Raw genomic sequence first — 24,916 nt, 5'->3', positions numbered from 1 at the left:
ATGCGCTCAACATCATTGTTGTATTTGCTGTCCTTAGGACTGAGTGGCGTGTTAGCAGCTCCTGGGTCCACACTCGGTACGTGTCTTTGAACTAAAGTTCTCCACCAGAATTATGCCAATCATTTTTAGAAGCAAGAGTGGACAGCCCTGCGAGATGCCCAAAAATCTTCTGTATACCAGGGACACATTTGTTCTGGAATCCCAAAACAAAAGTTTGCTCCTGCAAACTAGATGATGGGGAGAAGATCTGTTATTCGACCACCAATTGCATTGCCGGAAATCATCCTGTCTGGGATTCCACGACTGAGACATGTTCTTGCATTCCTGATCAAACCGAAACTACTTGCCTTACTGCAACAACCTGCTTGGTCGGATCGCATCCAGTTTGGAATGCTGACACTTCAACTTGCAAATGCGAACGCAATTCTACCGAAGAAGTTGATCCTTCAACTTGTCCCACAATTCGATGCACATCTACCACCCACCCTGTCTATTATCCCAAGACCAAGAAATGTACCTGCGAGCCAAACGATCCAATATGCCCCAACATAATATTCTGTGCTGGCGGTGCTCACAAAGTGCTTAAGCCCAACGCGAAGAATTGCACCTGCGAACTTGATGACCCAATTCCTCCTACTTGCCCACTCCTCAAGTGCGTGGAAGGAAATCATCGTGTATATCACCCCGAGACCAGAAAGTGTACATGCGATCCCGATTGTCCAGATCTTTTCTGCATTGCTGAGCAAAAACCTACATACAATCCAGCAACCAACTCGTGCTCCTGCCAATGGATTCCGGGACTGGAGCCAAACAATACGTCGACCCCTATTAGAGATGAGACCTGCTCAGAGACAATGTGTATCTCCGAAATGCGCCCTACCTTTAATCCCGAGACAGGAGAATGTACCTGTGAATGGATTCCTGGACTCGAACCTATAGATCCATGTGTAGGTATTTCCTGTATCTCAGAAATGCAACCAGGCTTTAATCCATCTACTGGTCTCTGCGAATGCCAGTGGATTTCAGGTCTCGAGCCAAAGGATAACGTGCCAGAATCTATCAAAAACTGCTCAGATATTCTCTGCATTTCTGAGAAGCATCCCGTTTACAATGTGACTACTGGCCTGTGCGGATGTGAATGGATTGATGGATTTGGCCCCGCTGCAAGTAAACTTTAGGGAGCAGCAAATTTTCGAAAGAGTGTATTTCGAAGGACAAGAAGGCAATGCTGCATGCCCGTTTTCCCATTAGACCAATCAGATTGAACTTATTGACCAAGAATGTATGCAATTCTTCTAGAAGCAATTTTCCCACTTGTGTAACGGTGCATGTGTAATTTATGCAGCTAGTTGAGTGGTGTGGTTGATCAGCAGAGTTCCGCCACCGCCAAAACCTGATAATTCATATCATGATGATTGATGATTATAGGGCTTCGTCCGAAGAACCACGTGTAATATATCATGATTCTGATTACAGTATTCTCTCGTTGGAACCTAACACACCGAGTAACGTTCGTTGATAGGCTACAAGTCTTGACAACGACGCCATGGGTGATTTTAGTATTGGCAGCAAATGTGCATCTGAAAATTCGAGCAACGCCATTGCTTAGTCCGTTTAAAACTGCCAGAAATGGAATTCCAGCTTTTGAATGGGTTCCACGAGGTCCCACAATTCTGAGCTCAGCGCCAAGTCCGTTGAATCTAATTTTTTGATGCTTTCACATAAGCCCTGCTGACATCGAGCAGTGAAAGTTAGTGTCACTAACATCATGCTAAATATCGTCCAATTACAACCAGGTCTGCTGAAGCTGCGCATCGACCGACCCCCAGGTAAGCCTAGAATGAAGATGAGTTTAGAACTTTGGGCACTTAGAGACTTGATCGTTCACCTGTAAATTCTTACAAAATACCATGGGAAGAGTGGATAAGCTCATGAATTGTATGCGTTTAGAATTGGGATGCGACTACATTCAACAATTTCGCCTCTCATATCCTCAATGATTAAAGCTGGAAGGAAAAAGGCTTCTGGTCCATCACAGCTGAGTGACGAATGACGTTGAAAAGACTTATTGACACGACTTTATTGGCTTGGACCACAAAAGAGGCTAAAACGCAGAACTTGTTCTCTGCCGGCTGTAAGTTGTGCATTAAACATCACTTCGTAATGGCAAAATATCCCATATACATTACAACAAATCTTTTTCGCCGCTTGTTATAAAGATGTAGCTTGCAGATGTGAGGAAAAGAGCATTTATATATTGAAGAACCGTGTATGATGAATGGAGTGGATATTTTGGAACCGGCTGGGAAAACTGCTAATTTCTATACCTGTGTCGAACAAAATTATTCTGGTGATAATTCGGAGCCGTGGTCAAAAATTTCGGTGCATATACGAGGTCGCATTGCTTTTATTGATTCCTGGAGGTGTGGTTGTTGATTGAAGTCTCTGGTTGGAAAGCAAAGGACAGTCTCGACGTCTTGTATGCTTGCCCATTTACTGGCAATGATGATCAGACTTTACGTTCACAAAGTTTCTTCTGCGTGAGCTTGAAGGCAGCTTGGGAACAGTCGCAGGAATCTCAATCGCCAAGTGCCCCAAACCAGTGAAATCGATGGTTGCGAAACATTAAAGATATTTGATACAACATGATGCCGTCAAGAGATTCGGGCCAACAACTCCACTCATGTGTCCAGTGATGCTGCTCAAAAAACATGTCAGAATAGAAAGAATATGGCTATGAGATGTCGTCTTTGCAATGGAGCCGCGGCAATGATCCAAATAGGAAGGTGTTGAAAAGACGTCATCGGTTATGTAAGCAAGATGAGATTTCACATGATGGTTCGAAGGTCAACCTTTCTTTATTAGTTGCGCATTTCATACGAAGTTGCTAGCTAGGTATCTGACTGTTAGCTATTACATTTACGCAGAGACAGTATCTATATATCCAACAAACAGAGGCCCAGAACTCAATCCCTGAGATTTTCCTGACTCCAGCTAATACATACCCGTAGAGTTCATTCCCAACTGTAGATATATCGACCTAGTGAATTTTTCATTACCCTTCTTCATTTTCCCTAACTGTATCCCACTTTAAGTTGAAATACAGAAGTCTCAATAGAACCATCACAATTCCGGTGTGTCACCTCGCCTAGACTGTATCGGATAGAAGCGAGGGACGACAAAGAAAGAATTTTCTTGACGCCACAAGAATATCCCTAAGCCATGTAATATTAACCATATGTGCAATATTCCGATTTATATCCGAGAACTGTATGTGCTGTCGAAATTACGTGATTTTGACTTTCCCGAGCCGCAGTTGACAATCAAATGCTCCCTCGGGCTCGACGTCGAAACGGAGTATTATTGGCAATTGCGTTCATCGGGAGGTCCATTCAATCAAAAATCTGAGAATGGCTGCTAATCACGGAAAAGACGCCGGGGTAGGGAATGCTGGGTTTAGATTGCTTTCCAGGCAAGCATCAAAACCAACAAGATCGAAGGAAGGATCAAACATGGAAAAGAGATCGATATCTCCAGTAGCATTGAAGTCAAAAAATGACGTATCGAAGACTTGCGTCTGGCCTCCGTGGAGGGGAGCGATCGATGGGTTAGTCATTTGGTTGCTAGAATTGGGCGGGACAAATTCTGCTTAATTTATTAGATTGCGACTTGAAGATAGTCATATTAGGTGGGGACGAATGGAAGAGAAGTATGCAAAACTTACGATTCTCATTATTCGTTATCGCTGTGTTGTGATCATTTAGTGGTAAACTAACGTCAGTGTTGGAATTGATATCTTGATGTGATGCCGTTGTTTTATGTTCAGATGAGACGGTAGAAAAGACTCGGTCAATTTCCCTGAGCATCTTTTTGCCCATATTTGCAGCATTAGCAGCAGTCAAGTATTTACCTTCCAGTCCTTCCAAGAGCCTACAACTCGCTTGGAAGTGACTTCGAGCACGCATCCGATGGATGGGTAGTTTGTTGTGACGCATTTCCCGATACGCGATGCTCATAGAAAGAGAAATAGCATACGGGATAAAAGGAAAGAGTACGAGTTGCTCTTGAAGTTCGTGAGGGGTGGTAGAAGAAAGAATGCTGGTTGAGAGGGATTGCCTGAGGTAAGAGGGTGTGGATCGCTTGGGTTCGGCCCAGATATGGGACCTATGGGAAATGATAGAGATGCTGTGGTAAAAAATCTCTATTGTTGCTAGAGACACAGTGGTGAGCGTTTATTTTGCAATACCATTAAAATTACATGTGGCCCATTATCGGAAGCATTGGTGAGGTAATTTGAGGAATCAAGAAAACCTACCAAGGGAGGAAGTACCAATCTGCGCTGCTCCACACTCTGAGACCAGCTCTTCAAAAGCAGGGAATTGAATGTCCATACCTCCATGTTTCAATTGGTTTAGAGGTCGGTATATCTCAATCACATTGTCCAGTAATAATATGACCTGTAAGAACAGGCGGAAAGAAGGTTCCTGTTGGTTGAAGCACTGATGAAGATCTTTTCTCATATCGCGCTCATGCATCAAAACAGGACGTCCATGAAACGCAGCATTCATGCGATCAAGTGCATAAACACAGCATAAAAGCTTCGCACTGGCGTCCTCTTGTTGGCCTGCAAGATGTAACCCCATGCCTTCGAGATAATGGGTAGCTTTCCCAGAGAATTGAGATGCAAGATCTTCACTGCTAGAGTTGTCTATGAATAGAGAAAGGAGACAAAGGGCTTGAATCAATATAAGTTTGTCAGTTACAATCCCGAGCTCGATGGTTAGTCTCATTGCCCCGGACACTTTTTCACCAAAAGCTCGGCATGTCATAGGTGAGTCTGCTTCATTGAGAATTAGATGCTCCACAGCAACGAAATTCTTGGATGCTGCCAAACACATTGCTTGTTTTAATAAAATTCGACATGGGCTTGAAGGAGGCAGGCCACGGTAGATGTTTTCATCAATGATTGGAAAAACAGGATTGATCTTTTCGAAGTATATCCGGGCTAACACTTCGAGATGATTTTCAGGTGGCATCGTTGATAAACACTCTTGCTCTATGAGAGGTACTAAAACATCACGAATCAAGGGTGGACATCCAAAAAATAGGTTGGAACTTGTTTGTTGTAAATTCGAGAAATGATGGGGCTTTTTGCCCAGTGTTGAGGAAAGATATACTCCGACGCTGTCCGGTAATACGCCACTAATTGCATCTGGGCTGGTAGCAGCTAAGAAAATTGATTCCGGATTAAGATCACCAATAAACCGAGACTGAACACCAGCTGGCTCTTGGATTTGAGGCGTTTTGGCTTGAATATGGACACCTCCGCTTAATATTCTGGCAGCTTCAAGATCTTGATCACTGCTGGCTAGGTTTGATGCAACAGAAGAGTTAGTACCAGGCTCCTCAGGAGATACTGCACTTCGATATTCGGCGTCTTTGGTACAAGGGAGGTAACTTGCAACGTATGGTTTGATGGCCCCTTGAGAAACCTGGTTGTTAGACTGAAGTTGACTAGGTGCTCGTACAGGTGAAGAATTTGCGGATGTTGAGATACCATCTGTGGTGTGATTACAGCGCTTTTTCCGCTTCCTGCAGGACTCGCATGCTTTTTGTGCCTGCTGCCTCTTGACAGAGCCAGTTCCATCGGAAGCTACAAATCTGAACATAGTGGCGGGTGCTGATACGCTGCTGAATGTGGTGATATGGCGTAGTCAAGCCTCTTCCAGAATTCGGCAAATTTAGGCGGGTGTGTCTCTATAACAGCCCCGTAGCATCGTGTGTTTTAAGATGAGAAGATATAGTGGGCCAAGGCCAATGTAGTGTATAAAGCAAGATATCCGATATTCCAGAGTAGTGAAACCGATTTGAAAGTATTTCAATGTTTGAAGGCACTGAACGTTGGAAAAGGTTTCAATGTCCACAAGCCCTTGGATTTTTTTTGAAAAGCTTTGAATGCCTGAAAGTAACTCAATATTCAAAATGAGCTCGAAATTCAAAAGGATTTCAATACACCAGTTGGATCAAGTAAGGAATTGAAAATCTCTGTATTACCGAGCGCAATCCGGGCACTCGGATACACTGGGCAATGCCCGAGGTCAAATATAATGTGGGCAGGGGCAAGATTTTTGACTGAAGGTCCTTCAGATCGTCCAGGTGGAGGGTTAATGCTGCACGAGAAGGTTTGACGTTAACCAAGGAACTTCCCAGTGGTCAATATTATGATACACCTCGGAACGAGATCGAGGGGAAAATCCCGAGGAAAGCTAACAGAATTGTAGATGATTGAAGATCCAATGTACAAGCTGATATGCCGAGCTTCCAGCCTATGCGTCTCTTCACCAAGATAATCTTACAAAACTGGGCCTTTGTGTGGAAGAATGATCCATAACCTAAACCGTCCGACTGCAGCGGATGAAATAGAAGATCAGAAGTTTTCGAGCATGATTTTACGATGGTGACCTTTTAGGAAAGTTGCAATGCATGGAACACACTTATTGATTAGTGTAGTTATGTATAAAAATAAACCAGATGCAAAGGTAAAAGGCACTCAGAGTTCCAGCTATAACATGTCAAACATAAGTGCGTTGTGGAGAACCAAAAATCTAGTTGGTGAAACCGGCTAATCTCTTGCCTCAGGCATCACTGTCAATTTTTTACATAATGCAAGTCGACCTCCACAAAAATGTTAATCTATCGATGATACTTCTTGATACCTTACATTTGATGCCGCCAATGCTCAAAGTGCAAAGCTCTTTAGCCATGATTCCCAATACTCGCAATTATGAGCATCTCGACGCGAGATTTAAGCACCATGAGAACCAGTGAGACGGCTTTCATGTCGCACATCGATACTTTTCGTTCCGCAAAAGGTTTCAGACTTTCAAATCAAGACAGCACAAACTCGACTTCTAACGCGACTTCGCGATGCACAGAGAAGCAATCTACTCTGAATTCGGGACGGCCAGTTTGACAACAAACTACATCCTTTGGCATGCTTTGAAAATATCCGCACGACACGTCTGCGCGTTTCCCTAAAACCAATATACACACATTACAGCGGTGCGCCGTTGACGGAATATTCTTAGGATATGATGATGTGGATATGTTTCCCATGGTCCATATGCATCTGCAAAACTTCTGCAAGAAAGGAAAAGGATTTAATAAAAGTAGGAGAAGAGTCGATTTACGAATTGCTCGGTGCATGCACCCTTACCCTTGCATTGTGACATCTTTTGGTCGAGGGCGTGGGAGAGTCGAGGAACCATTTAAGAAAGTTCTTACCAGCATAAGCGTTATCTAAAATCCTCTCTATTCATCTTCTCGCCCCTGTGGTTTTCGTACTTGTTAAGCAATTTTAGGTAAAGAGCCGCACAAGGAGTCTTGGTGTACATGGACACATTCTGGCATTATCGTCGATCCTGTTTTCCTTTCTGCAGTTCATCATGGAGGAGTTTAATCCTTCGAGGGTTGTATCCAAAAGAATGACAAAGTTGTTCGGAGGTTCTTGACAACATCTAAAATATTGAATGATAAACTCGAAATACGCTTGATCGATAACTATATGCTTACACCATTGATATCCAATCGACTACCAATATTTTTGAACACGCAAACATATATGTACTCCTTGAAAATTACCATCGGAAAGCTCATACTTGCATCGACCCCAATGCCCTCAATCTCTTTCGTGCTACCAGCTAATCGCATGGTCTCCATGTTTTTAAAAGTCAGCCTAGAGCAACACTCCTAACCAGGTCACGGGTGCCAAAGTGTCATGGTACAAGTAGAAGTGAATTCATTTCCTACACAGCCGACTTGTTGAAATACCTCATCGGGTACTCACGGTTGCTCTCGTAATTGGTTTTCGATTAAATTTACCTCGCAACTGTGATACTTGGTCAAACACTCCACGAAATTCCTTATCTCGAAGGATGAAAGTCTATTCGATGTGGGAAAAGTCTTGGGTTTATATTCATAAAGTGAAAGATAGATTGATACTCCCTTGCAGCTCAATGTACATTGTACAAGTATGATGGTATGAGCGCCTATCGATGCACATCGGTTCTACAGGGAATAAAACACCGCCAATGTCACGTCCCACAGTGAATTCCCAACAGCTCATTGTTGGACCATATGATAAAGCGACAAATTCTGAATATTGCGCTGCAAAACATTCTTAACGCCGACTTCAAATTACCCCGCAATCATAATTAATGCAAGCCATTTCATCCGCAGCCCACATCCACACCCACGAGGAAACATTCACTACGGTCAGCGGAGTTCCCAATAGGTAATCTCCGTCAAGTCCGCCAATGCATATGATATTCAACGTTTTGCACTAGATTGAGTCGTACTTATGTGATCATCCAATATTTAAAAGATCTTCGAATCCCTTCTTGTGCGGACAACAAACTCTTTCCTCGCAATCATTTTCTACCGACACCCTCAATCATTTCCACAAGATTTTTGTCGACACCAAAGTATTTATCGAGACATTCACTTCAGGTTCTTTGTTTACAATAGGCAAGGTCGATTTGGAAACTACCTCATCTTTGCTTAAAACCTCGGCACAAAAGTAATAATTGGTTTTCATTCACTCATACTTGTGGCACAAGTCACCACTGTGGCCTGACATCCCACCATGTTATCTACCAGACGTCTCCTCTCCTCCATCCCTCGTACATCCTCTTTTCTCAGGTCCAAACCTAAATTTACGATACGCACACTTGCTACAGAAGTTAAATCATTCAAGATGTCTTCCATGAACGGCATGAACACAAAGCAAGAAGGCGATATCTCCAGCGTCTTCGTCTCACTCTCTGGAGCCAAAGCTACACCCCTCCCAGAACGTTTCGCCGAAATCAAACGCAACCTTATTCGCGGTCACGAACAAGCCGTTCAAGATTCTTTCACTCGTCTCATCAATCGTCTCGCGGTTGAAAATTCTAAGGTCGCACAATTGGGTTCCAAGATTATTCCAAGTGTGACTTTCAAGGATATTGTCGAGGAGAGTGTGTCTGAGGAACAGTTGAAAGATATGAGAGACAAGGGTGTACTTGTTATTAGGGGAGTTGTGGATGAGAAGATGGCGAGAGGTTACAAGGAGGAGGTCGAAAATTATGTTAAACTGAATCCTAGTACAAAGGGTATGTTATTTTTTCATTTTTAACATTCTTATCCACCAGTTCCCCATGACTTGTGTACAATATTCATCTTGAGTATTGAAACAAACCGAGACGAATAAAACTGACAGAAATAGGCTTCCCAGCGAACGACCCCCAGGTCTTCGAACTATACTGGTCACCACCACAAGTCAAGGCACGTGGTCACCCAAACATGATCACTGCTCAAAAGTTCCTCATTAATCTCTGGCATTCCTCCGACCCTAACTCGCCAATCTCATTTTCTCAACCCGTTGTCTATGCCGACCGCGTCCGCATCCGTCAACCTGGTGATGCTGTTTTTGCACTCGGTCCCCATGCCGATGGTGGATCCGTTGAACGCTGGGAACCCAATGGTTACGGTATCAAGGGAGTTTACGATTCCATTTTCCAAGGAAAGTGGGAAGAATTCGATCCTTTTGAGTCTTCATCCCGTGTTCCTGCTGTTAGTGATCTCTACAATGGTGGAGGTAGCTGTTCCATGTTCCGCATGTTCCAAGCTTGGCTCGGTATGTCCCATACTGCACCTGGTGAAGGCACGTTGAAGGTGAACCCTCTTATTCAACTCACCACTGCGTACTTTTTGCTCCGACCCTTCTTTGAACCCATCAAGGAATTGCCCGAGGGAAAAGAAGATCAATACACGGCCGAATTTCTCAGTCCTGAGAATTGGAGATTGATCCCAAATGATAGAATGACTACTGCTCTTCATGGTGCTACGCCTAGTCAGGGACAAGAGATGACTGAGAAATTGCACCCACATTTGGATTTGAAGAATACCATGGTTCATATTCCAAAAATCAACCCAGGTGATTATGTTGCTTGGCATTGCGATAGTAAGTTCTTAATTCCCCAACAAACTTTATAATGTCCTCATGATGCAACTTCATGCTAACCAACCCCGCCCAATAGTGATTCACTCCGTAGACAAAACCCACGCCGGCAAATCCGACAGTTCCGTCCTCTACATCCCTGCTTGTCCACTCACCCCCATCAACGCCGAAGCACTCGCCCGCCAACGCGATACCTTCCTCGCTGGAGTCCCAGGTCCAGATTTCCCAGGTGGAAAAGGTGAGAGTGAACATATTGGTCGACCGGGATTCGAGGAACTCGAAGCATGGACTGGTGAGGAGGGATTGAGAGCAATGGGATTGAGTAAATTTATTGCAAGTGAGAAGGGAGCTGGTGTTGAAGAGGCTGTCAAGATTGGAAATGATTATTTGGGATTTTAGGGATGTGTAGGGTTTGGTGGGGATTTTGATGCGGGATGGATTGCGCATTTGGCGGTTCTAAGGTTACTATCGGAGGGAAAAAGCGAACTCAGATTTGCATTGATTGATTGGCAGGATAGTCTAGGGAGTTGGTGATTTGATAGCGAGCATAGCGTGGTATGGCATGCATGGCGTAGGATTTTACTTTACATTTTCAATTCTTTCATGATCAGTTCTTTTTCTCGTTTGGAATTGAATTTTTGAGTAACTGTTTACACGGTTTTCTCAAATTATCATACCTAGGCAAGGAATAAGAACAATTCGAATTTACATGAAATAGTAGGTACCTGCCTACCTACTATGTAGCTAGGTAGCTAGGTAGCAAAAGTACATAGAATCAATACATTATTAAAATAAAAAATAGAAAACCAATACCGGTATGCACATGTAAGATTACATCCACACTAGGTAATTATGTGCTTGAATGAATGAATGAATAAATGAACAAATGATCGAAAAATCCATAAAAAGAATATCAAGTTGCCGATCTTGTGATTGTGTCGGAGATACGATACTGTTGACCTGAAGAATGATTATATGAACCCAATTAACCACTCCTCAAGGGTGGCGTCACTTTTGGGCAACAGTTATGAGCCCGGTTTGCGGTCCCATGGTCCAGTGGTATCATTTATAATTTCCACTACCAGCGCAACTTGCAATCATCATATTCTTCAGTAAAAAGTTACATTATCGATTATATCGCATCCAATGAGAGTTACTCCTAAAAACTCCAAGCGAGCGATCCCCATGCACCTCGACGGAACAAGCCTCTGAAGAGGGGTAGAGCCAATCAGATGCTCTCAGAACCCTACTCTTGCATACATGCCCCAGAGTCTAGAAAAAATGTTAGACAGTAAAAGGCAGAGGACTATGTTATCCGGCCAATCAACTCAGATCGGATCAGCCAATCATATCCAGGAATAGCCTCAAAAAAATAATGGCATATCCTGATTCGGCAATCCCTGAGGGGGAGTGTTGACCTGAAGAATGATTATATGAACCCAATTAACCACTCCTCAAGAGTGGCGTCACTTTTGGGCAACAGATACGATACTTGGCGTATGTGTGTATATATGCGGCATTACTGTTTATGGTAAGTGGCCGCTACCGCTTTTTTTCGTGGGGTCTAGTGTCTTAGTAAGGTTGATTGATGTAAGGGGAGTATGGTACCGGGGTATAGTATTTAAGCTTATGGTTTTATATTTGTTGTGGATTATTAATAAGGTTAATACTCGGAATTGTTAGATTAGATTAATAAGGTTAAGGTTATTATAAGGTTATGTGATGGGATGGGATGGGATGAAGATGAAGATGAAGATGAAGATGAAGATGAAGATGAAGATGAAGATGAAGATGAAGATGAAGATGAAGATGAAGATGAAGATGAAGATGAAGATGAAGATGTGTACTGGTGTATACCTAGTAGGTATGTAATCTTATGTATTGTAGGTGTATGATGTATTGAATTTTGTATATCAACCTAATGAGTCTTATATATTCGATTATATCCCCATTGTGACGGAAAAGTCGTAAACGGAGTCAATTCAATCACTTAGAATCTAAAACTAAAGAACTAAGAAGATTCTAAGTAAGAAGGTCTTTATATAAAGGGCTAGTGCACGTGAGCCACTAGTGGGTAACAACCGTCACGTAACACCCATCTCAATTGCAAGTAAAGATAAAGTCATCTATCCCTCGTATAATTCTATCGCTATCATAATCTTATATAGTATCTAGATGAATAAATAAGACTCAATTATCCTTAAAGATTATTCTGTAATTAGTCTTCCTTAGAACAGCATTTCTATTAGTAAAGAGAAAAAGGATCCAATTTTATACTTGATAAATAAATATTATATTTCTAAGTGTTTTGTAAGATTTTATAAGGTTATTGTAACGATACTGTACTGAAGGCAGCAGCTGCCTGAGGTTTCATCTTGTTGGTAGTTGTGGGTTAAGGCTTTATCACTGGTATTCACTTGTGTGACGGAAAAGTCGTAAACGGAGTCAATTCAATTACTTAGAATCTAAAACTAAAGAACTAAGAAGATTCTAAGTAAGAAGGTCTTTATATACAGGGCTAGTGCACGTGAGCCACTAGTGGGATAACAACCGTCACGTAACAACTTGGAAGTGAATTCGTTACTAGATCAAGTAGAATGTAGGTAAACTAATTGATAACTAAGTTGAGCACGAAGCTCCTATACTATGAAAATAATGAATGTTTATATACTGATCCTTTCCAGGAGCCTGCAGGAGCCTGGAGGAGCCTACGCTCCTGGGGCTTAATCACGTGATCCCTACTTGTCCGACGTGATGGTGAATCGTGACAGTTATCTGCTTGTTCCTGTGGTTACTATTCTCATTTATAGCATTACCTTATCTATCTAATGAGAAATTTCATCACATTGACCAAGCTAACTAACTGCTCAACTTTTAAGGTTACGCTGTATATTTAACTCGTGTAATGTACTTATCATCGGTGTTTGCTCCTGCTCCTATAGATGTGAAAGCAAGGATCATTGTTGTATCAGCAACTTTCATATACAGCTTCTTGGCCCCAAAAATATAATATAATATATATTTAATCCTAACCTTACTCCTATCGAAACTAAACATCGATACTATTTGAATTTTTCGTATAATAATAATACTTTGACAACTTAAATCATGATAGGAAGCTTAGGAACACCCCTTCAAGTTCCCAATTCATTTGCATCCTTGACCTGCAGCTCAGAGCTACAATCCCAATTCCAATTGTAATCCTATCCGCAAATCAGAAGAAAAAGAATCACTGTATAACCTTATATATAAAGAAGAACATCAATCACACCATCATATCCTGAGGAAGTTTGAGCATTTCGGGAGAAATCGCTTGATTTCTCTTTTTCACTACTAAAGTAAGAACGACTGTATAAATTGCGCAGAAATTAAATATATTTGAACTTTAGCTTGTGAGAATGAAATATCAAATTTTGGGATTTTAATAGATGTATAGACATATAGAATATAGATGGTATTACTTAAAACAAGATTTTACTAGGAAGACTTTGGATATAGATCTGAAAGAAAAAGATCAAAAAATAGGTAATAAATACCAGATATAAAGACTAATTTTAATCAAAATATTGGAAATTGTTAAAAGATTGGGTGGAAGAGGCCTCTATTTTGACTATATTACTACACGTGTAGGCATATTAAGATATCCTCTTGGTATCCTCGGAGGGGACCAATATGCCTGCTTATGGTTCGTCTAATCTAGCCTGTTTAGGTAACCGTATTACTAATCACGACACGTGATTAGTACCGGTAACTTCTATTCCTTTTAACAGAAATGCAATATTCCGGGACCAGAATAAAATAGTCAATTGTAAGATTAGTCTAGATGATCATCCTCAATGATTAGAGATACTAGGGATATTCACCCTACCATCCACATCCACACATCTAAGATTATATTTTCACTAATAAACCGAGGCTCGATTTGTGCTTCAAATTCCCCCTTCGCTTATAAGTTATTCATGAGTAAAATTTCCTATCAATTTAATTTCTTAAGCCTAGACATAGACATCTGAATCTTGCTAGTAACCTTTAAGTCTACGAATATTAATCAACACAACAAAACGAGTAAAATAGCATCAATTCGGGGCCTAAAAAATCTCACTTCTATTCTTCAATACTAGGTTTTGAAAAGAGACCGCGCTAAGAATCCCTATTATATCCACGCATGCTCAAGCACACTCCTTCCTATACATACATAAATGCCCCTCTAAACCAAACCAAGAACCACAGCCACCGAACTAATAGTAACAATCACCACCACCAACAAAAAATTATCCAATTTCTCCACCCCGTTTGTAGAAGTATGACTTGTACCAGTAGTAGTAATAGTACTAGAATGATGTCCTGGCATAGTAGTAGTTGTACTAGCTACACTAGATAATGCATCGTTTGAGGTGATTCCGTGGACAAGTTGGGATATGATTCCTGAATTTATGGGCTGGATATTATTATACCATGATTTGGTATCCCCGATGTTTCCTTGTGGATAGTATTGGCAAAATGTGAATTGCCAGGGTAAGTTGTTTGTGAAGGTTGGTGCGGAACCTGCAGCTGGATGGGATTGATGTTAGTTTATTTATTGAAGGAGGATAGCTAGGAGCGGATTTTCATAAAAGAAAGATAACAAACATACGACAATTATTCCAGCCACATCCAACCTGCGTTGTTCCATTCCATATCGTTTGTGTGAAATCATCACTAGCAATACTGCCAATGGGGAAAGTTGGTAATTTTGGACCACCATCCGCACTATAGTATTCAACAGATTCTGCTCCCCAGGCATTAACAACATCTAATACACCAGGCGCATCACTCATACCACCTAAATTAATAGCCATAAAGCTAGTAGATCCAAGATCTGGATCCGTCACAACTAACTGTGAAGACTAAGCATTAGTATCAAAACAGATGATGTAAGGTTAACGAATTATAAAAAAAATAAACATACCGTATCATTCCAATCACAACAATGAACCCAATCGGCACTCCAACCGGCTATAGTATCATTCCAAATAAGGTCATCGTATTTGAATAAACCTCGATACCAATTAATTCCCCAAAGAATTTGGGCTTGGAATTGTGTAGGGGAACTGTATCCTGTTTGCCATGGCTGAGCTTGGGTATTCAGTGTGGGCATGTTGAAGTGACCGGATACGTAAGGTGTATATGTGACACTAACTGTAGATAATCTAGATATGTCATTTGTTGTAGTTTGGGAAGGTCGTGGTATGATTGTGACGAATCTTTCTGCCGAAATGGGTATTGCATTCAGATTTTCGGTGGCCGTTATTTGTATGGATATGGGCGTCGAAGTTTGAATTACCTTTGAGCTTGGTAGTGGGTTTGAGGAAAAAGCTGGCCCTGTAGTTGATGATTTTGTGGTCAAAAGATCGGATTGCGGCATTGCAATCACAGGGCTAGAGCTCAGAAGAAAAGAAATCAAGACAGAAGGATGCGTAGTGATTGAACAAGCAATCATTAAGCTGATAATCATCGTGAAGAAGGTCCGCTCAAACGTACTTGCTATACCTGCACTCTCAATACTGGATATCGTAGCAGTGGTACTGGTTGTAAGAGCAGAAGTGGTTGAGTCCAATGGGTGGTTAGAAAGTGTTTTTGTAGCGGTCTTTGTACTGACTGAATTGGTAAACAGTGAAGATCTTGAAATCCCGTCAGAAATTTCATCTAAGGCTTCCCACCCTAACTTCCATACATTCTCAACCCATTGCGGATCGTCATAAGAAAGTCCATCTGGATTCCCTGGTGGATAGTACTGACATATCACATATTGCCAAGCTTCACCGTCAGAAGCGATACTTTCATCCCAAACAATTGCTATAGTATCAAATTTATATCTGTACCAGTTCACACCTTCAAGCATCAACGATTGAAACTGCATAGATGAGCGAAACACAGTCTCCGCTGCAGGAGCCCGAGTTTTGAATGTGGGTGTAATGGTTGGCTTAGACACCGCTTCCATATGTTGAGTTCCTGTAAGGGAAGCAGAAATTTCCACTTGAGATGTTGCATCAGCAAAGCCAAAAGCCAGAAGAGGGACCATAATCGAAGGATACACAGCGACCAAACCAATGACAAAAGCCGAGGTGACAACCACCTCAAAAAGACTGTGATGAAGCATATTGGCAACCCCCTGGCTATCCACTCCAGTAGCAGCGGAAGAACTACTAGTTGTACTACTAGTACTACTCGTGCCGGTTGAACTGCTCAGACCAAAACCATCAACGGCAACAACGCCTTCCCCCAAATTCCCGGATTCTAACTCTCCCACATTGTTACTCCAGTCTTTGAGGCTTCCTTGATTTCCTTTGGGGTAGTATTGACATAATAGAAATAGTGCAACTTCGGCTGAAGCAGGAGAGGGGTCTGGTGATGATCCGGGTGCTAGCACAAAATTGGATTTTAGCGTTTTCTCTCTGTCTCTCTTGTTTCTCTTTCTCCTCAAGGGACCATAAAACGAGAGTGGCAAGTGACACAAAAGATCTTGTTCTCAACAGTGTGAGAAATTATAGAGGAATACTCACGGCAATTATTCCAAGCACATCCAACCTGTGTTGTATTTTTCCATACCATCTGAGTAAATTGTTTCGTAGAATTATTCATTCCTGGATCCGACCAGTTATAGAACTGACGTTCCAATCCCAAGTAATTTATAATCCCAAAGACACTTGTTGGTATAACAGATACAAATGATTTGCCTATGTCTGGAGTGGACTATGATCCCGAGAATAAGTACAACGATTATATGTAAAGTAGCCACGATAACGGAATGCTTCAGACTAGGAAGTCCAACATACCTCAAGTTCCCAAACACATCTTGCCACCCAGTCAGAACTGGTATCAGCCAGGGTATTATTCCAGACTAGCGGTTTTGCACCATGCGCAGCTCTGTACCAATTCTGAGCTTGAAGAATCTGGACTTTGAACTGGCCTGGAGTGCTAAATCCCGTTTCCATTGGTGAAGCTTGTGTGCTTAGAGGCGGTTCTGAAATTTGGGCATCAGTAGGGCTGGATCTGGTGGACGTAGTTGGAGCTGCTTTGGAGTCATTTTCACTAAGACTGCGTGATGTTGCTGTCAAGGAAAGTGGAAAAAAAAATTTCATTGTAGATGGAGAAGTAAGTGTAGTACTGGTATCGACGAGGACGCAATGTGCAGTTTCTGGTGGATTTGGAGTTGGAATGTGAGTTTCATCTGATTCTGTTAAGCTTGTGAAGGTTACCAAGGTTTCAACACCCATTGACTTTGCTGCCTCATCGCTCACCCAAGCTCTTGCCAAGTCAGAGAACAAAAGGAGAGAGACGAAGTTGGAAAGAAACATTACTACTGCCAATTGTATCTTTCAAAACTGTTGTTTGAAAATATTTGGCAAAAAGTATTTGCAGAAATACTACTTGCCCAGATTTTTCAAAGTGAGAAATTAATTAAAAGTTAAGACCCTGAAAGAAAACCAGTGGAATGAAATAACCTGATCTATAATCGAAAGAAATCAAATACTATGAAGATCCCACCTCTCAGTGTTATAAGCCACCTTGAGTTTACCACAGAAAGATGTTGTTATGGGACTTGTTTTTTCTTTCAATATTTATTAATTTCTACTACTTCTTCTTAGCTCCAATTTTGAAGTGTGAATATACTCTCATCTGGAAAACCTTTCACACCACATGCACAACAGTGTCTTTAATCTCATCATGGTTAGCCCATCAAGAGAAATGAAGTCTGTAGCCATGTCTCATTCAATGCTATGTGAGGTATTTTTCTTATAGCTGATTAAATTCTAATCTCTTCAGCTTAGGACCAACAAGGCTGGCATATACTCACTCACATATTGACAGATCAACGCTAGCTGAAATATCTTGATTCTTTTGATTCATCAGATAACAAGTATACATGTCATTTAAAATTCCAACTCCCAATCCAAGAGCCCACTTTTAGTTGTTCCCGATCTCTGCCTTTACCCATTTCTCTAAACCTCCTCTAGCAATAATCTCTTGCACATTGGGTGGTAATTCTCCAACCTTTTGGCTCCACTTCTCTCCGCCTTCACCTTCCTGTACCTCTACTTTGCTTCGTCTAACGTCCCACACAAACTTCCATCCTGTTCTTCTAGTCAAGATCTTCTCTCCTTGTGGCACAGCTTGTTCAGCTGGCTTTGGTGAGTCAAGACTTTCGCTGTTTTCACTTGGCTCAGTAACCTCTTTCTTTGGTACTGGTGCAGAAGCAGCAAAGTGCTCCCTCAATCTTTGTACCAGTCTTGGAACTTCTACTCCCATTAGAGCGTTATTAATACTATTTCTGGAGAAAATGTTTCCAAAGCTTCCAGCAACTACCATAGGAATCTTTTTGGCGAGGATCGCCGTAGCAGCTTGCTCCCTTGAGCTACCACATCCGAAATTGAAACCAGAGACGAGAATATCACCCTCACGAGCGATTGTGCGGAATTCCTTATCGTAATTCTCCATGCACACTTCGGCCATTTTTTCAACCGAGACACCATCTTGGTAGGTATATTTTCCTGGATAGATGGCATCAGTGTTGACGTTATCGGCATCACAAAAAACAATCTCTCCCTCAACCTTTTCTGGAAAACCAGGGAGGATCTCAGTCAAAGTTTCGGTTTCAGTTTCGTCAGATTTCGAGGAAGTGCCGAAAAGGCTAGACTCAGCTCCGTCGACAATCGACTCTGCTTGCGAGATAAGTTTTTCGAGTGCTTCCTCGATGCTAATGGCTTTGTCCTCTTCAACATTTCCATTACCTTCACCTAGAACGACTTTGTTAACCCCAACGGGTTGCTCGTACCATCCAGGACTGGAGATATAGCCACTTAGAGCACTAGCGGCGACAAGCTCCGGACTTGCCAAATATGCCTTGGCGTCGGTGGATCCCATGCGTCCTTTGAAGTTTCGGTTACTTGCACTAATACCAACCTCGCCTGGCTCTAGCAATCCAGTACCGAGACCGATACAAGGACCACATCCAGATGGTAAGGGTTGTGCACCAGCTGCGAGAAGTGCTTGCCAGTCACCTGCCGCTTCGGCAGCCTCTTGCTCAGGGATGGAAGCAGCAGCAATGTAAAAATTGACACCCTCGGCGATTTTAGGAATAGTCTTATCAGGAGAAGACTCAGCGGCGTCCTTGAAAACCTTCGCAGCAGCAGCGAGATCGGAAGCACGAGAATTAGTGCACGAAACGAGGTATGCCCTGTTGAGCTTGATCTTTTGGGCTTCCAAATCGCGGATAGGTGTGGCAATTTTGACACTGTTAGGGCCAGCCACGTAAGGAGAGAGAGTTGAAAGATTGAGGTATAAAGATTTAGCATATGTAGCTCCCTTATCTGCTACAAGCTGGTTTTGGACGAGATCATCAATACGAGCATGGGTAAAGCGGGGTTCCTTGCCATTTTCGGGAGCAAACATTGCGCTTGTGGTAGCCTTATATCTTAACCAGGACTCGAGGACTGAGTCGATTGGAAACAATCCTGATAAAGCACCCCATTCCGTTGTCATGTTTGCGATAGTAAGTCTGTCATCGACAGAGAGACTGCGCATCGTTTGTTCCGATCCCGTGAATTCAATGGCATGGTTCAGAACGTCATCACTGTTGAACAAACCGCAAAGTGCAACGATAACATCTTTCCCTGTAACTCCAATCGGTAACACTCCAGTAAGGGTTACCTTGGCGATTGGTGGAATTTGCCACCATGTTCGACCTGTTGCCCAGATACTTGCCGCATCTGTTCGTACCATAGGCGTACCCAAGCATCCAATACCTCCATACATATTACTATGACTGTCTGAAGCGACGGTGACAGTTCCAGGCCAAGCATATCCTTCCTCTACCATGATCTGATGTCCAATTCCTCGTCCTGCCGGATAAAAGTCCACCCCTTGTTGCCGTGCAAATTCCTCAATTTGTTTGTATTTCTTAAGGTTTGTTTCGCTCTTGTTTTGTACATCGTGGTCGAGGGTGCAAACTATTTGATTCGTATTGTGGATTTTAGTTGCGCCAATCGACATGAATTTGGTTGCGACAGGCCAAGAATTGCTAGGTGATATTAGAATAATGAGTGCACCTTTGGAGGTATTGACTCACTCATGGGTCATGCAGTAATGCGGGGACAGGGTAACATAATCTGTACATTTCCAGTCAGTACATTTTTCCAAACAGCTACTCCCATAGCGAATGCAAATTCGATAATCGCATGTTTCCTGGGGTTCCTGTTATAAAATGGTAATTCCATACCTCCAGACTTCACAAACTTATCCTTTGCAAGTCCAAGGGAATATCGTTGAACAATTTTCTCTGTGAGGGTCTGCGCAACTCGAGGTGTGGTTTTCAGGGAGGATAAAATGGCTGAAGAAGCTGGATCTTCTGTCTGCGAGTGAAAAACATCTTGCCAACGTCTTGCCGTCGCTGTATATGCACGATAACCCCCGCGTAGAGCTCCCAATTCGTATAAAGGACGGGAAGCCCTAACTCGCAGGCCCTTGGGACCAATTCTCTAATGGAAATATCATCAGCGATAGCAATTTTGGATCAGATATGATACTTACCAATAACATAGCTCAAGAATTCATTGATTACTTTTTGAGATTCAATAAATTCAAAAATACTCTCCAGATTTTATCGGATAACCACCAGAATCCGCCGATAACCTATCAAAGTCGAGTAATCAAAAGTGGTCACAAGAATTCTGCCAGGCTAACACTAATTGGATTAATGGTTATGTCCTGAATCGGCGTCGATGTGATTGGTGGAGAGTTACTACATTATTCAAATTCTTGACCTGTGCCAAGCGACGTATATAAAAAGTGTTCGAAAAGTAGCTTCATAAATCTTTACTGTATGATGACGGCGCCAGGGCTTTGTACTCCCATTGATTATTTCTATTGAGATTGACTTCTATATGCTGAAATTCTTGCAATTGGAGACTGAACAAGAATTCTCTAGCCGCTGCATTTGGATGGTATTTCGTGACGCAAAATGACCTCTTTTTTGAAGTTGACATGAAATATTAGTTCCAAGGTTTCCATTTACTCTCAACCACCAAGCTCATTGATGTGAAACTAACGGCTCTGCATCTATGAAGGCAGTGATAATAGAAATTGCTTGCAGCAATTAACCGTGTTATCGTTGATGATTCTGGACCTACAGCTAGCTCTTCCCAAAGCTCTACATAGAGCATTACTTGCGGCTTCTACCTTGGTAGAATCTTGTCTTGAAGCAAGCGCAACAAAGATATAGTTCATCTATAGGCTTCTAGTCTTCTCAGGTACATCATCGTTGAACTCAAATGAAGACAATGGCTACCATCAAGCTTGTTCCTTCCTATATTGATGAATGCCGTCGTTTCTGTTCTCTATGTCAGTTCAATGTCTTTCTACGGTCTCTCTGGACTCGAAGACTATTGGAAATCTACAGCAAAGCCAAAATCATGAGTGCCACGGGATGTTCCAGTTTTCCAAATGACTGCGGTCCACTTTCAGTTAATATTGAAATCGAAGGAGTCGGCGTATGCTTTCCTCGAGATATTCAGCCTTCGAGCTTCCCCATACCAAGAATATCACTGACTTTTGGTCAAGTTTTACATCTCATTCATCACCACAGCGCTATTAACTCTCTTGGCCGCCGTTTTACGTCTCCAATGCCAGCTTGCACTTCATTCCCACGAGTACGCGGAACAAGCGGATCTTGAGTATCATGATTTCGCTCACAAGCCAGACAAGGATACAGTTGCCAAACTTTATCACCTGGCCAAGGAAAGGATGCGATTTTACAGACGATGGATTCTGCTCCTCTATTCCAAGAAGCCCAACCTCCACAGATACAAGTTACTGAATGCTGCTTTGTCCCCTCTCATTCTCTCACTTGCGGACCAACAACTAGTGATAGGCTTAGCTGTTATGATTGCTGGTCTCTACAATTTTGATACGATCAGCACATATCATTACAACATTATCGTGTATCTAGCTTGGTTTCCAAGCTTCACGCATGCCGTTGCTCTCGTTTCCTTGGGCGGTCATTTTTCGCAAAACCACATTTTGGGTGGACTTAGATTTTGTGGATACATCGGCAACTTTCTACTTTTCATTGTGGCACAATCCCGAGCAAGAAGTTTTGGGAACACATCCGGTCTTTTCAGATCTTTCAACAGTGAGAAGATAAATGGAGAAGCAGCAGCTTGTCTAGCGAAATGTGCGACAGCGGTTCCATACACAGGCTACGAGCATCCGCTTCGAATCGCCATGATAACGTTACTCTTTTTCCAAGCATTTCTGAAATGCATTCCACAGTGTACTAGAAATGGATTCAGCCTTTCTCTTTACGGTTCGTGTTTGAAAATCTTTCGTATCACTAGTCGAGAGAGATTGTGCCTATGGCTAGCATTTGTTTTCCAGGGGTTCATCGTATTGTTTTGGCCATTGCCAATTCTTGTAATAGTACTCACAATGATATTTGGCATTAACCATGCTCTCATAATGAGAGATGGCTCTCAATATCCTGGTTTAGAAATCACGGAAGACTTCATCACACAGCAGAATGCTTGGAAATTTGGACAATTCGTTGCCTGTATCCTCTTAATATTACCCATGATTTCAGCACTTGAAGGTTATCTGAGTAAGTCTTCAACCACAAACCTTACATAAATAACCAAGACAAAAACTAACACCCAGACAGACGAGCGAGAAAAAATCCGCAACGAAAACCAAGCAGCAGCTCTCCCAAGCCACAATTCCCAATGGAGACATCGCATAAACATGCTATTGAAATTCACCCATCTCGGCAAACCACCCAGTACAAACAACCAGGGACTTCGTAGTCGCATAACCAGCTGGGCTGATAATAATAGTGTGGATCATCCCTTATACAGCAAAAGAGAGGAAAGACCTAATCCTCATCAAATGTCTTCGAGATTATCACAACCTCGTGAACGACAGATGTCACAGCCCCTTCCTCTAAGACTATTTACCAGTGAGTCTGGTGAATCGATTCTTCTTCCTTGCAGCGAGGATGCTTCGCCAGGGTTGGAAAGTGTTAAAAAGTCATGAAATAGTGGCTCTATTGTGTTGTATGTTTCTTAATATGAGATATCTCGTTAAAAGGTTATTACTCTTAGTTGGTTGACCATGGGTAGCAGCGCATTAGTTTATGACTATCATAATTTAATATTACTCATCAACGCTATGTTTTTATCGGTACAGATTAATAACTAGTAGAATTTATTGGTTCCATCTATTCAATCGACCGGTTGCCTTTTGCGAAATTTATTTTCCGGCTATCTATGATGGACAATTCTTTCCTTAGCAGGCATAGCTCGAGCCGTTCTCTCCATCACCGTTCTCGTCTTGGTGCTTCATTCATTAAGAGCCCTCATATTTATAGCTTTTTTTCAACTCAGTCCATACATTGACAGTCCTCCTCTCCATAATTCTCCTCGTTTCATTCCTCCCTGCGTTAAGAGCCCTCCTCTCAATAGCGCTCGCCTCAGTCCTCAATGTATTAAGAGGTCTCCCGTCTGTAGCCGGCTCCATCAAAGTGCTCCATACATCAAGAACCCTCCTCTCCATAACCCTCCTAATCTCAATCCTACATGCATAAAGATCCCAACACCACCAATCTAGCCTCGATCACCCTGTTCCGTGCTCTAGTAGCAACGACTTACAAGATGAGTTTCATAAAGCAAAGCAATCGACAAAGCACCAAACAACAAGCTAGAGTATACTTTCTCAAATTCCTAAATATTCCAGATTAGTTCCCACCCTATTTGCAAAGCCGCTAACGATTAGTTTAGCACGATAGACTGAACGAAGTTCGCGCATATGGGGCCCCCGGGTCACGCGAAACTGTATCATTTTGCCTCGCCTTGCCTTACCTGTTCAGCAAAAATCTGTACAAAAAATCAAAATAAATTCCTAAATTTTATACATAAGTCATAACAGCACTGCATCAGCCATTCCTCAAAAACTTCATCCCCACAAACTTTCAGATATATTTTTAAGCTTGCCGTTTCTCTGTAACCATGGCAGCCCCTATGTATTCTTATCTTAATTGAATCATTGCCTTCTTAAGCTGGACTTTAGGTCTGGTCTGATGGCTTGCTAGGATGGGAAGAACTAATGATTGCGTAGGGATTATTTCGGTGGCTCTATCGACTTCATTGTTTAACTCTTTTAGAAGTTAGAACATCTCGATGGTTATGATATTCCTCTATATAATCTGACTGGGGATTTACCAAATCCTTTAAAGTATCATGATTGCCCGATATTGTGAGCTCTTGCCGGTTCATCATGCCGAAATCGGAAAACACTGGGTATGGGTATGGTTGAATGGATTACCTCAACAGTTTCCCGTCCCGTTCCTTGCAATGAATAAACCTTGATTCTTCTTTGTTCTTTGTGACGGCAGAGACATATGATTTATACACTTTTTTCGATCAGAGGGGTGATATCACGCACGACTTGCATTCATTCGCCCAAGAGTACCTTGTGATTCCATTGCTTCTCTAAGCTTTATGCGAGAAGCATGCCACCCACCATCTTTAGTCAATCCAATCTCTGCGAAACATTTATAAATTATAATACCATTACAGGCAGCCCTATTCCTCTATCTCTCTCTCCTTATCCCCCCACTCCTATTATGCCATGTTCAGATTACGGAGTACATCTAAAGGGACCCCAATAAGCGGATATTGATCTTCGTCGTCGATTGTAAGACTTGTAATATTCATCGCCCCAGTCTTCGTACTCCGAATCTTCTGAATCTTCCCCTTCATCACTTTACCCTCTTCCGTCTTCCCTGTTCCCAATCTATTCTTCCTGCCCTGAATACAACATGCTTGTGTGTGCAATGATTGATTGATAGGCGATTGTTCTAACAATTCTTAGAATATGTTATAATCCACT

The 24,916-nt window shown here is 42.2% G+C and overlaps 8 protein-coding genes across 8 annotated transcripts; 3 read left to right on the top strand and 5 right to left on the bottom strand.

Moving 5' to 3' along the window:
- Positions 1-1,178, top strand: SS1G_01032 (predicted protein; the record flags this gene model as incomplete). Its single annotated transcript, XM_001598892.1, has 2 exons — positions 1-76; positions 130-1,178. 2 exons carry the CDS (start codon positions 1-3, stop codon positions 1,176-1,178), a joined length of 1,125 nt encoding a protein of 374 aa, XP_001598942.1.
- A 1,696-nt stretch (positions 1,179-2,874) lies between these two features.
- Positions 2,875-5,669, bottom strand: SS1G_01031 (hypothetical protein; the record flags this gene model as incomplete). Its single annotated transcript, XM_001598891.1, has 5 exons — positions 2,875-2,891; positions 3,006-3,024; positions 3,491-3,645; positions 3,725-3,745; positions 4,316-5,669. The coding sequence occupies 5 exons, from the start codon at positions 5,667-5,669 to the stop codon at positions 2,875-2,877; spliced, it is 1,566 nt and encodes a 521-aa protein (XP_001598941.1).
- Positions 5,670-6,656: 987 nt separating this feature from the next.
- On the bottom strand, positions 6,657-6,764 carry SS1G_01030 (predicted protein; the record flags this gene model as incomplete). Its single annotated transcript, XM_001598890.1, has 1 exon — positions 6,657-6,764. One exon carries the CDS (start codon positions 6,762-6,764, stop codon positions 6,657-6,659), a length of 108 nt encoding a protein of 35 aa, XP_001598940.1.
- A 1,991-nt stretch (positions 6,765-8,755) lies between these two features.
- On the top strand, positions 8,756-10,396 carry SS1G_01029 (hypothetical protein; the record flags this gene model as incomplete). Its single annotated transcript, XM_001598889.1, has 3 exons — positions 8,756-9,149; positions 9,263-10,000; positions 10,077-10,396. The coding sequence occupies 3 exons, from the start codon at positions 8,756-8,758 to the stop codon at positions 10,394-10,396; spliced, it is 1,452 nt and encodes a 483-aa protein (XP_001598939.1).
- A 3,808-nt stretch (positions 10,397-14,204) lies between these two features.
- On the bottom strand, positions 14,205-17,334 carry SS1G_01027 (predicted protein; the record flags this gene model as incomplete). The annotated part of the gene is made up of 6 exons (XM_001598888.1): positions 14,205-14,548; positions 14,631-14,874; positions 14,946-15,175; positions 15,518-16,399; positions 16,540-16,729; positions 16,813-17,334. 6 exons carry the CDS (start codon positions 17,332-17,334, stop codon positions 14,205-14,207), a joined length of 2,412 nt encoding a protein of 803 aa, XP_001598938.1.
- A 610-nt stretch (positions 17,335-17,944) lies between these two features.
- Positions 17,945-20,575, bottom strand: SS1G_01026 (hypothetical protein; the record flags this gene model as incomplete). The annotated part of the gene is made up of 4 exons (XM_001598887.1): positions 17,945-20,057; positions 20,106-20,145; positions 20,256-20,514; positions 20,567-20,575. 4 exons carry the CDS (start codon positions 20,573-20,575, stop codon positions 17,945-17,947), a joined length of 2,421 nt encoding a protein of 806 aa, XP_001598937.1.
- A 740-nt stretch (positions 20,576-21,315) lies between these two features.
- Positions 21,316-23,062, top strand: SS1G_01025 (predicted protein; the record flags this gene model as incomplete). Its single annotated transcript, XM_001598886.1, has 3 exons — positions 21,316-21,525; positions 21,596-22,631; positions 22,692-23,062. The coding sequence occupies 3 exons, from the start codon at positions 21,316-21,318 to the stop codon at positions 23,060-23,062; spliced, it is 1,617 nt and encodes a 538-aa protein (XP_001598936.1).
- Positions 23,063-23,374: 312 nt separating this feature from the next.
- Positions 23,375-23,581, bottom strand: SS1G_01024 (predicted protein; the record flags this gene model as incomplete). The annotated part of the gene is made up of 1 exon (XM_001598885.1): positions 23,375-23,581. The coding sequence occupies one exon, from the start codon at positions 23,579-23,581 to the stop codon at positions 23,375-23,377; it is 207 nt and encodes a 68-aa protein (XP_001598935.1).
- Positions 23,582-24,916: the final 1,335 nt, after the last annotated feature.

This window comes from Sclerotinia sclerotiorum, genomic scaffold, assembly GCF_000146945.2.
Source record: "Sclerotinia sclerotiorum 1980 UF-70 scaffold_1 genomic scaffold, whole genome shotgun sequence".
NCBI lineage: Eukaryota > Fungi > Ascomycota > Leotiomycetes > Helotiales > Sclerotiniaceae > Sclerotinia > Sclerotinia sclerotiorum.
This window is presented reverse-complemented; position numbering and strand designations above follow the sequence as displayed.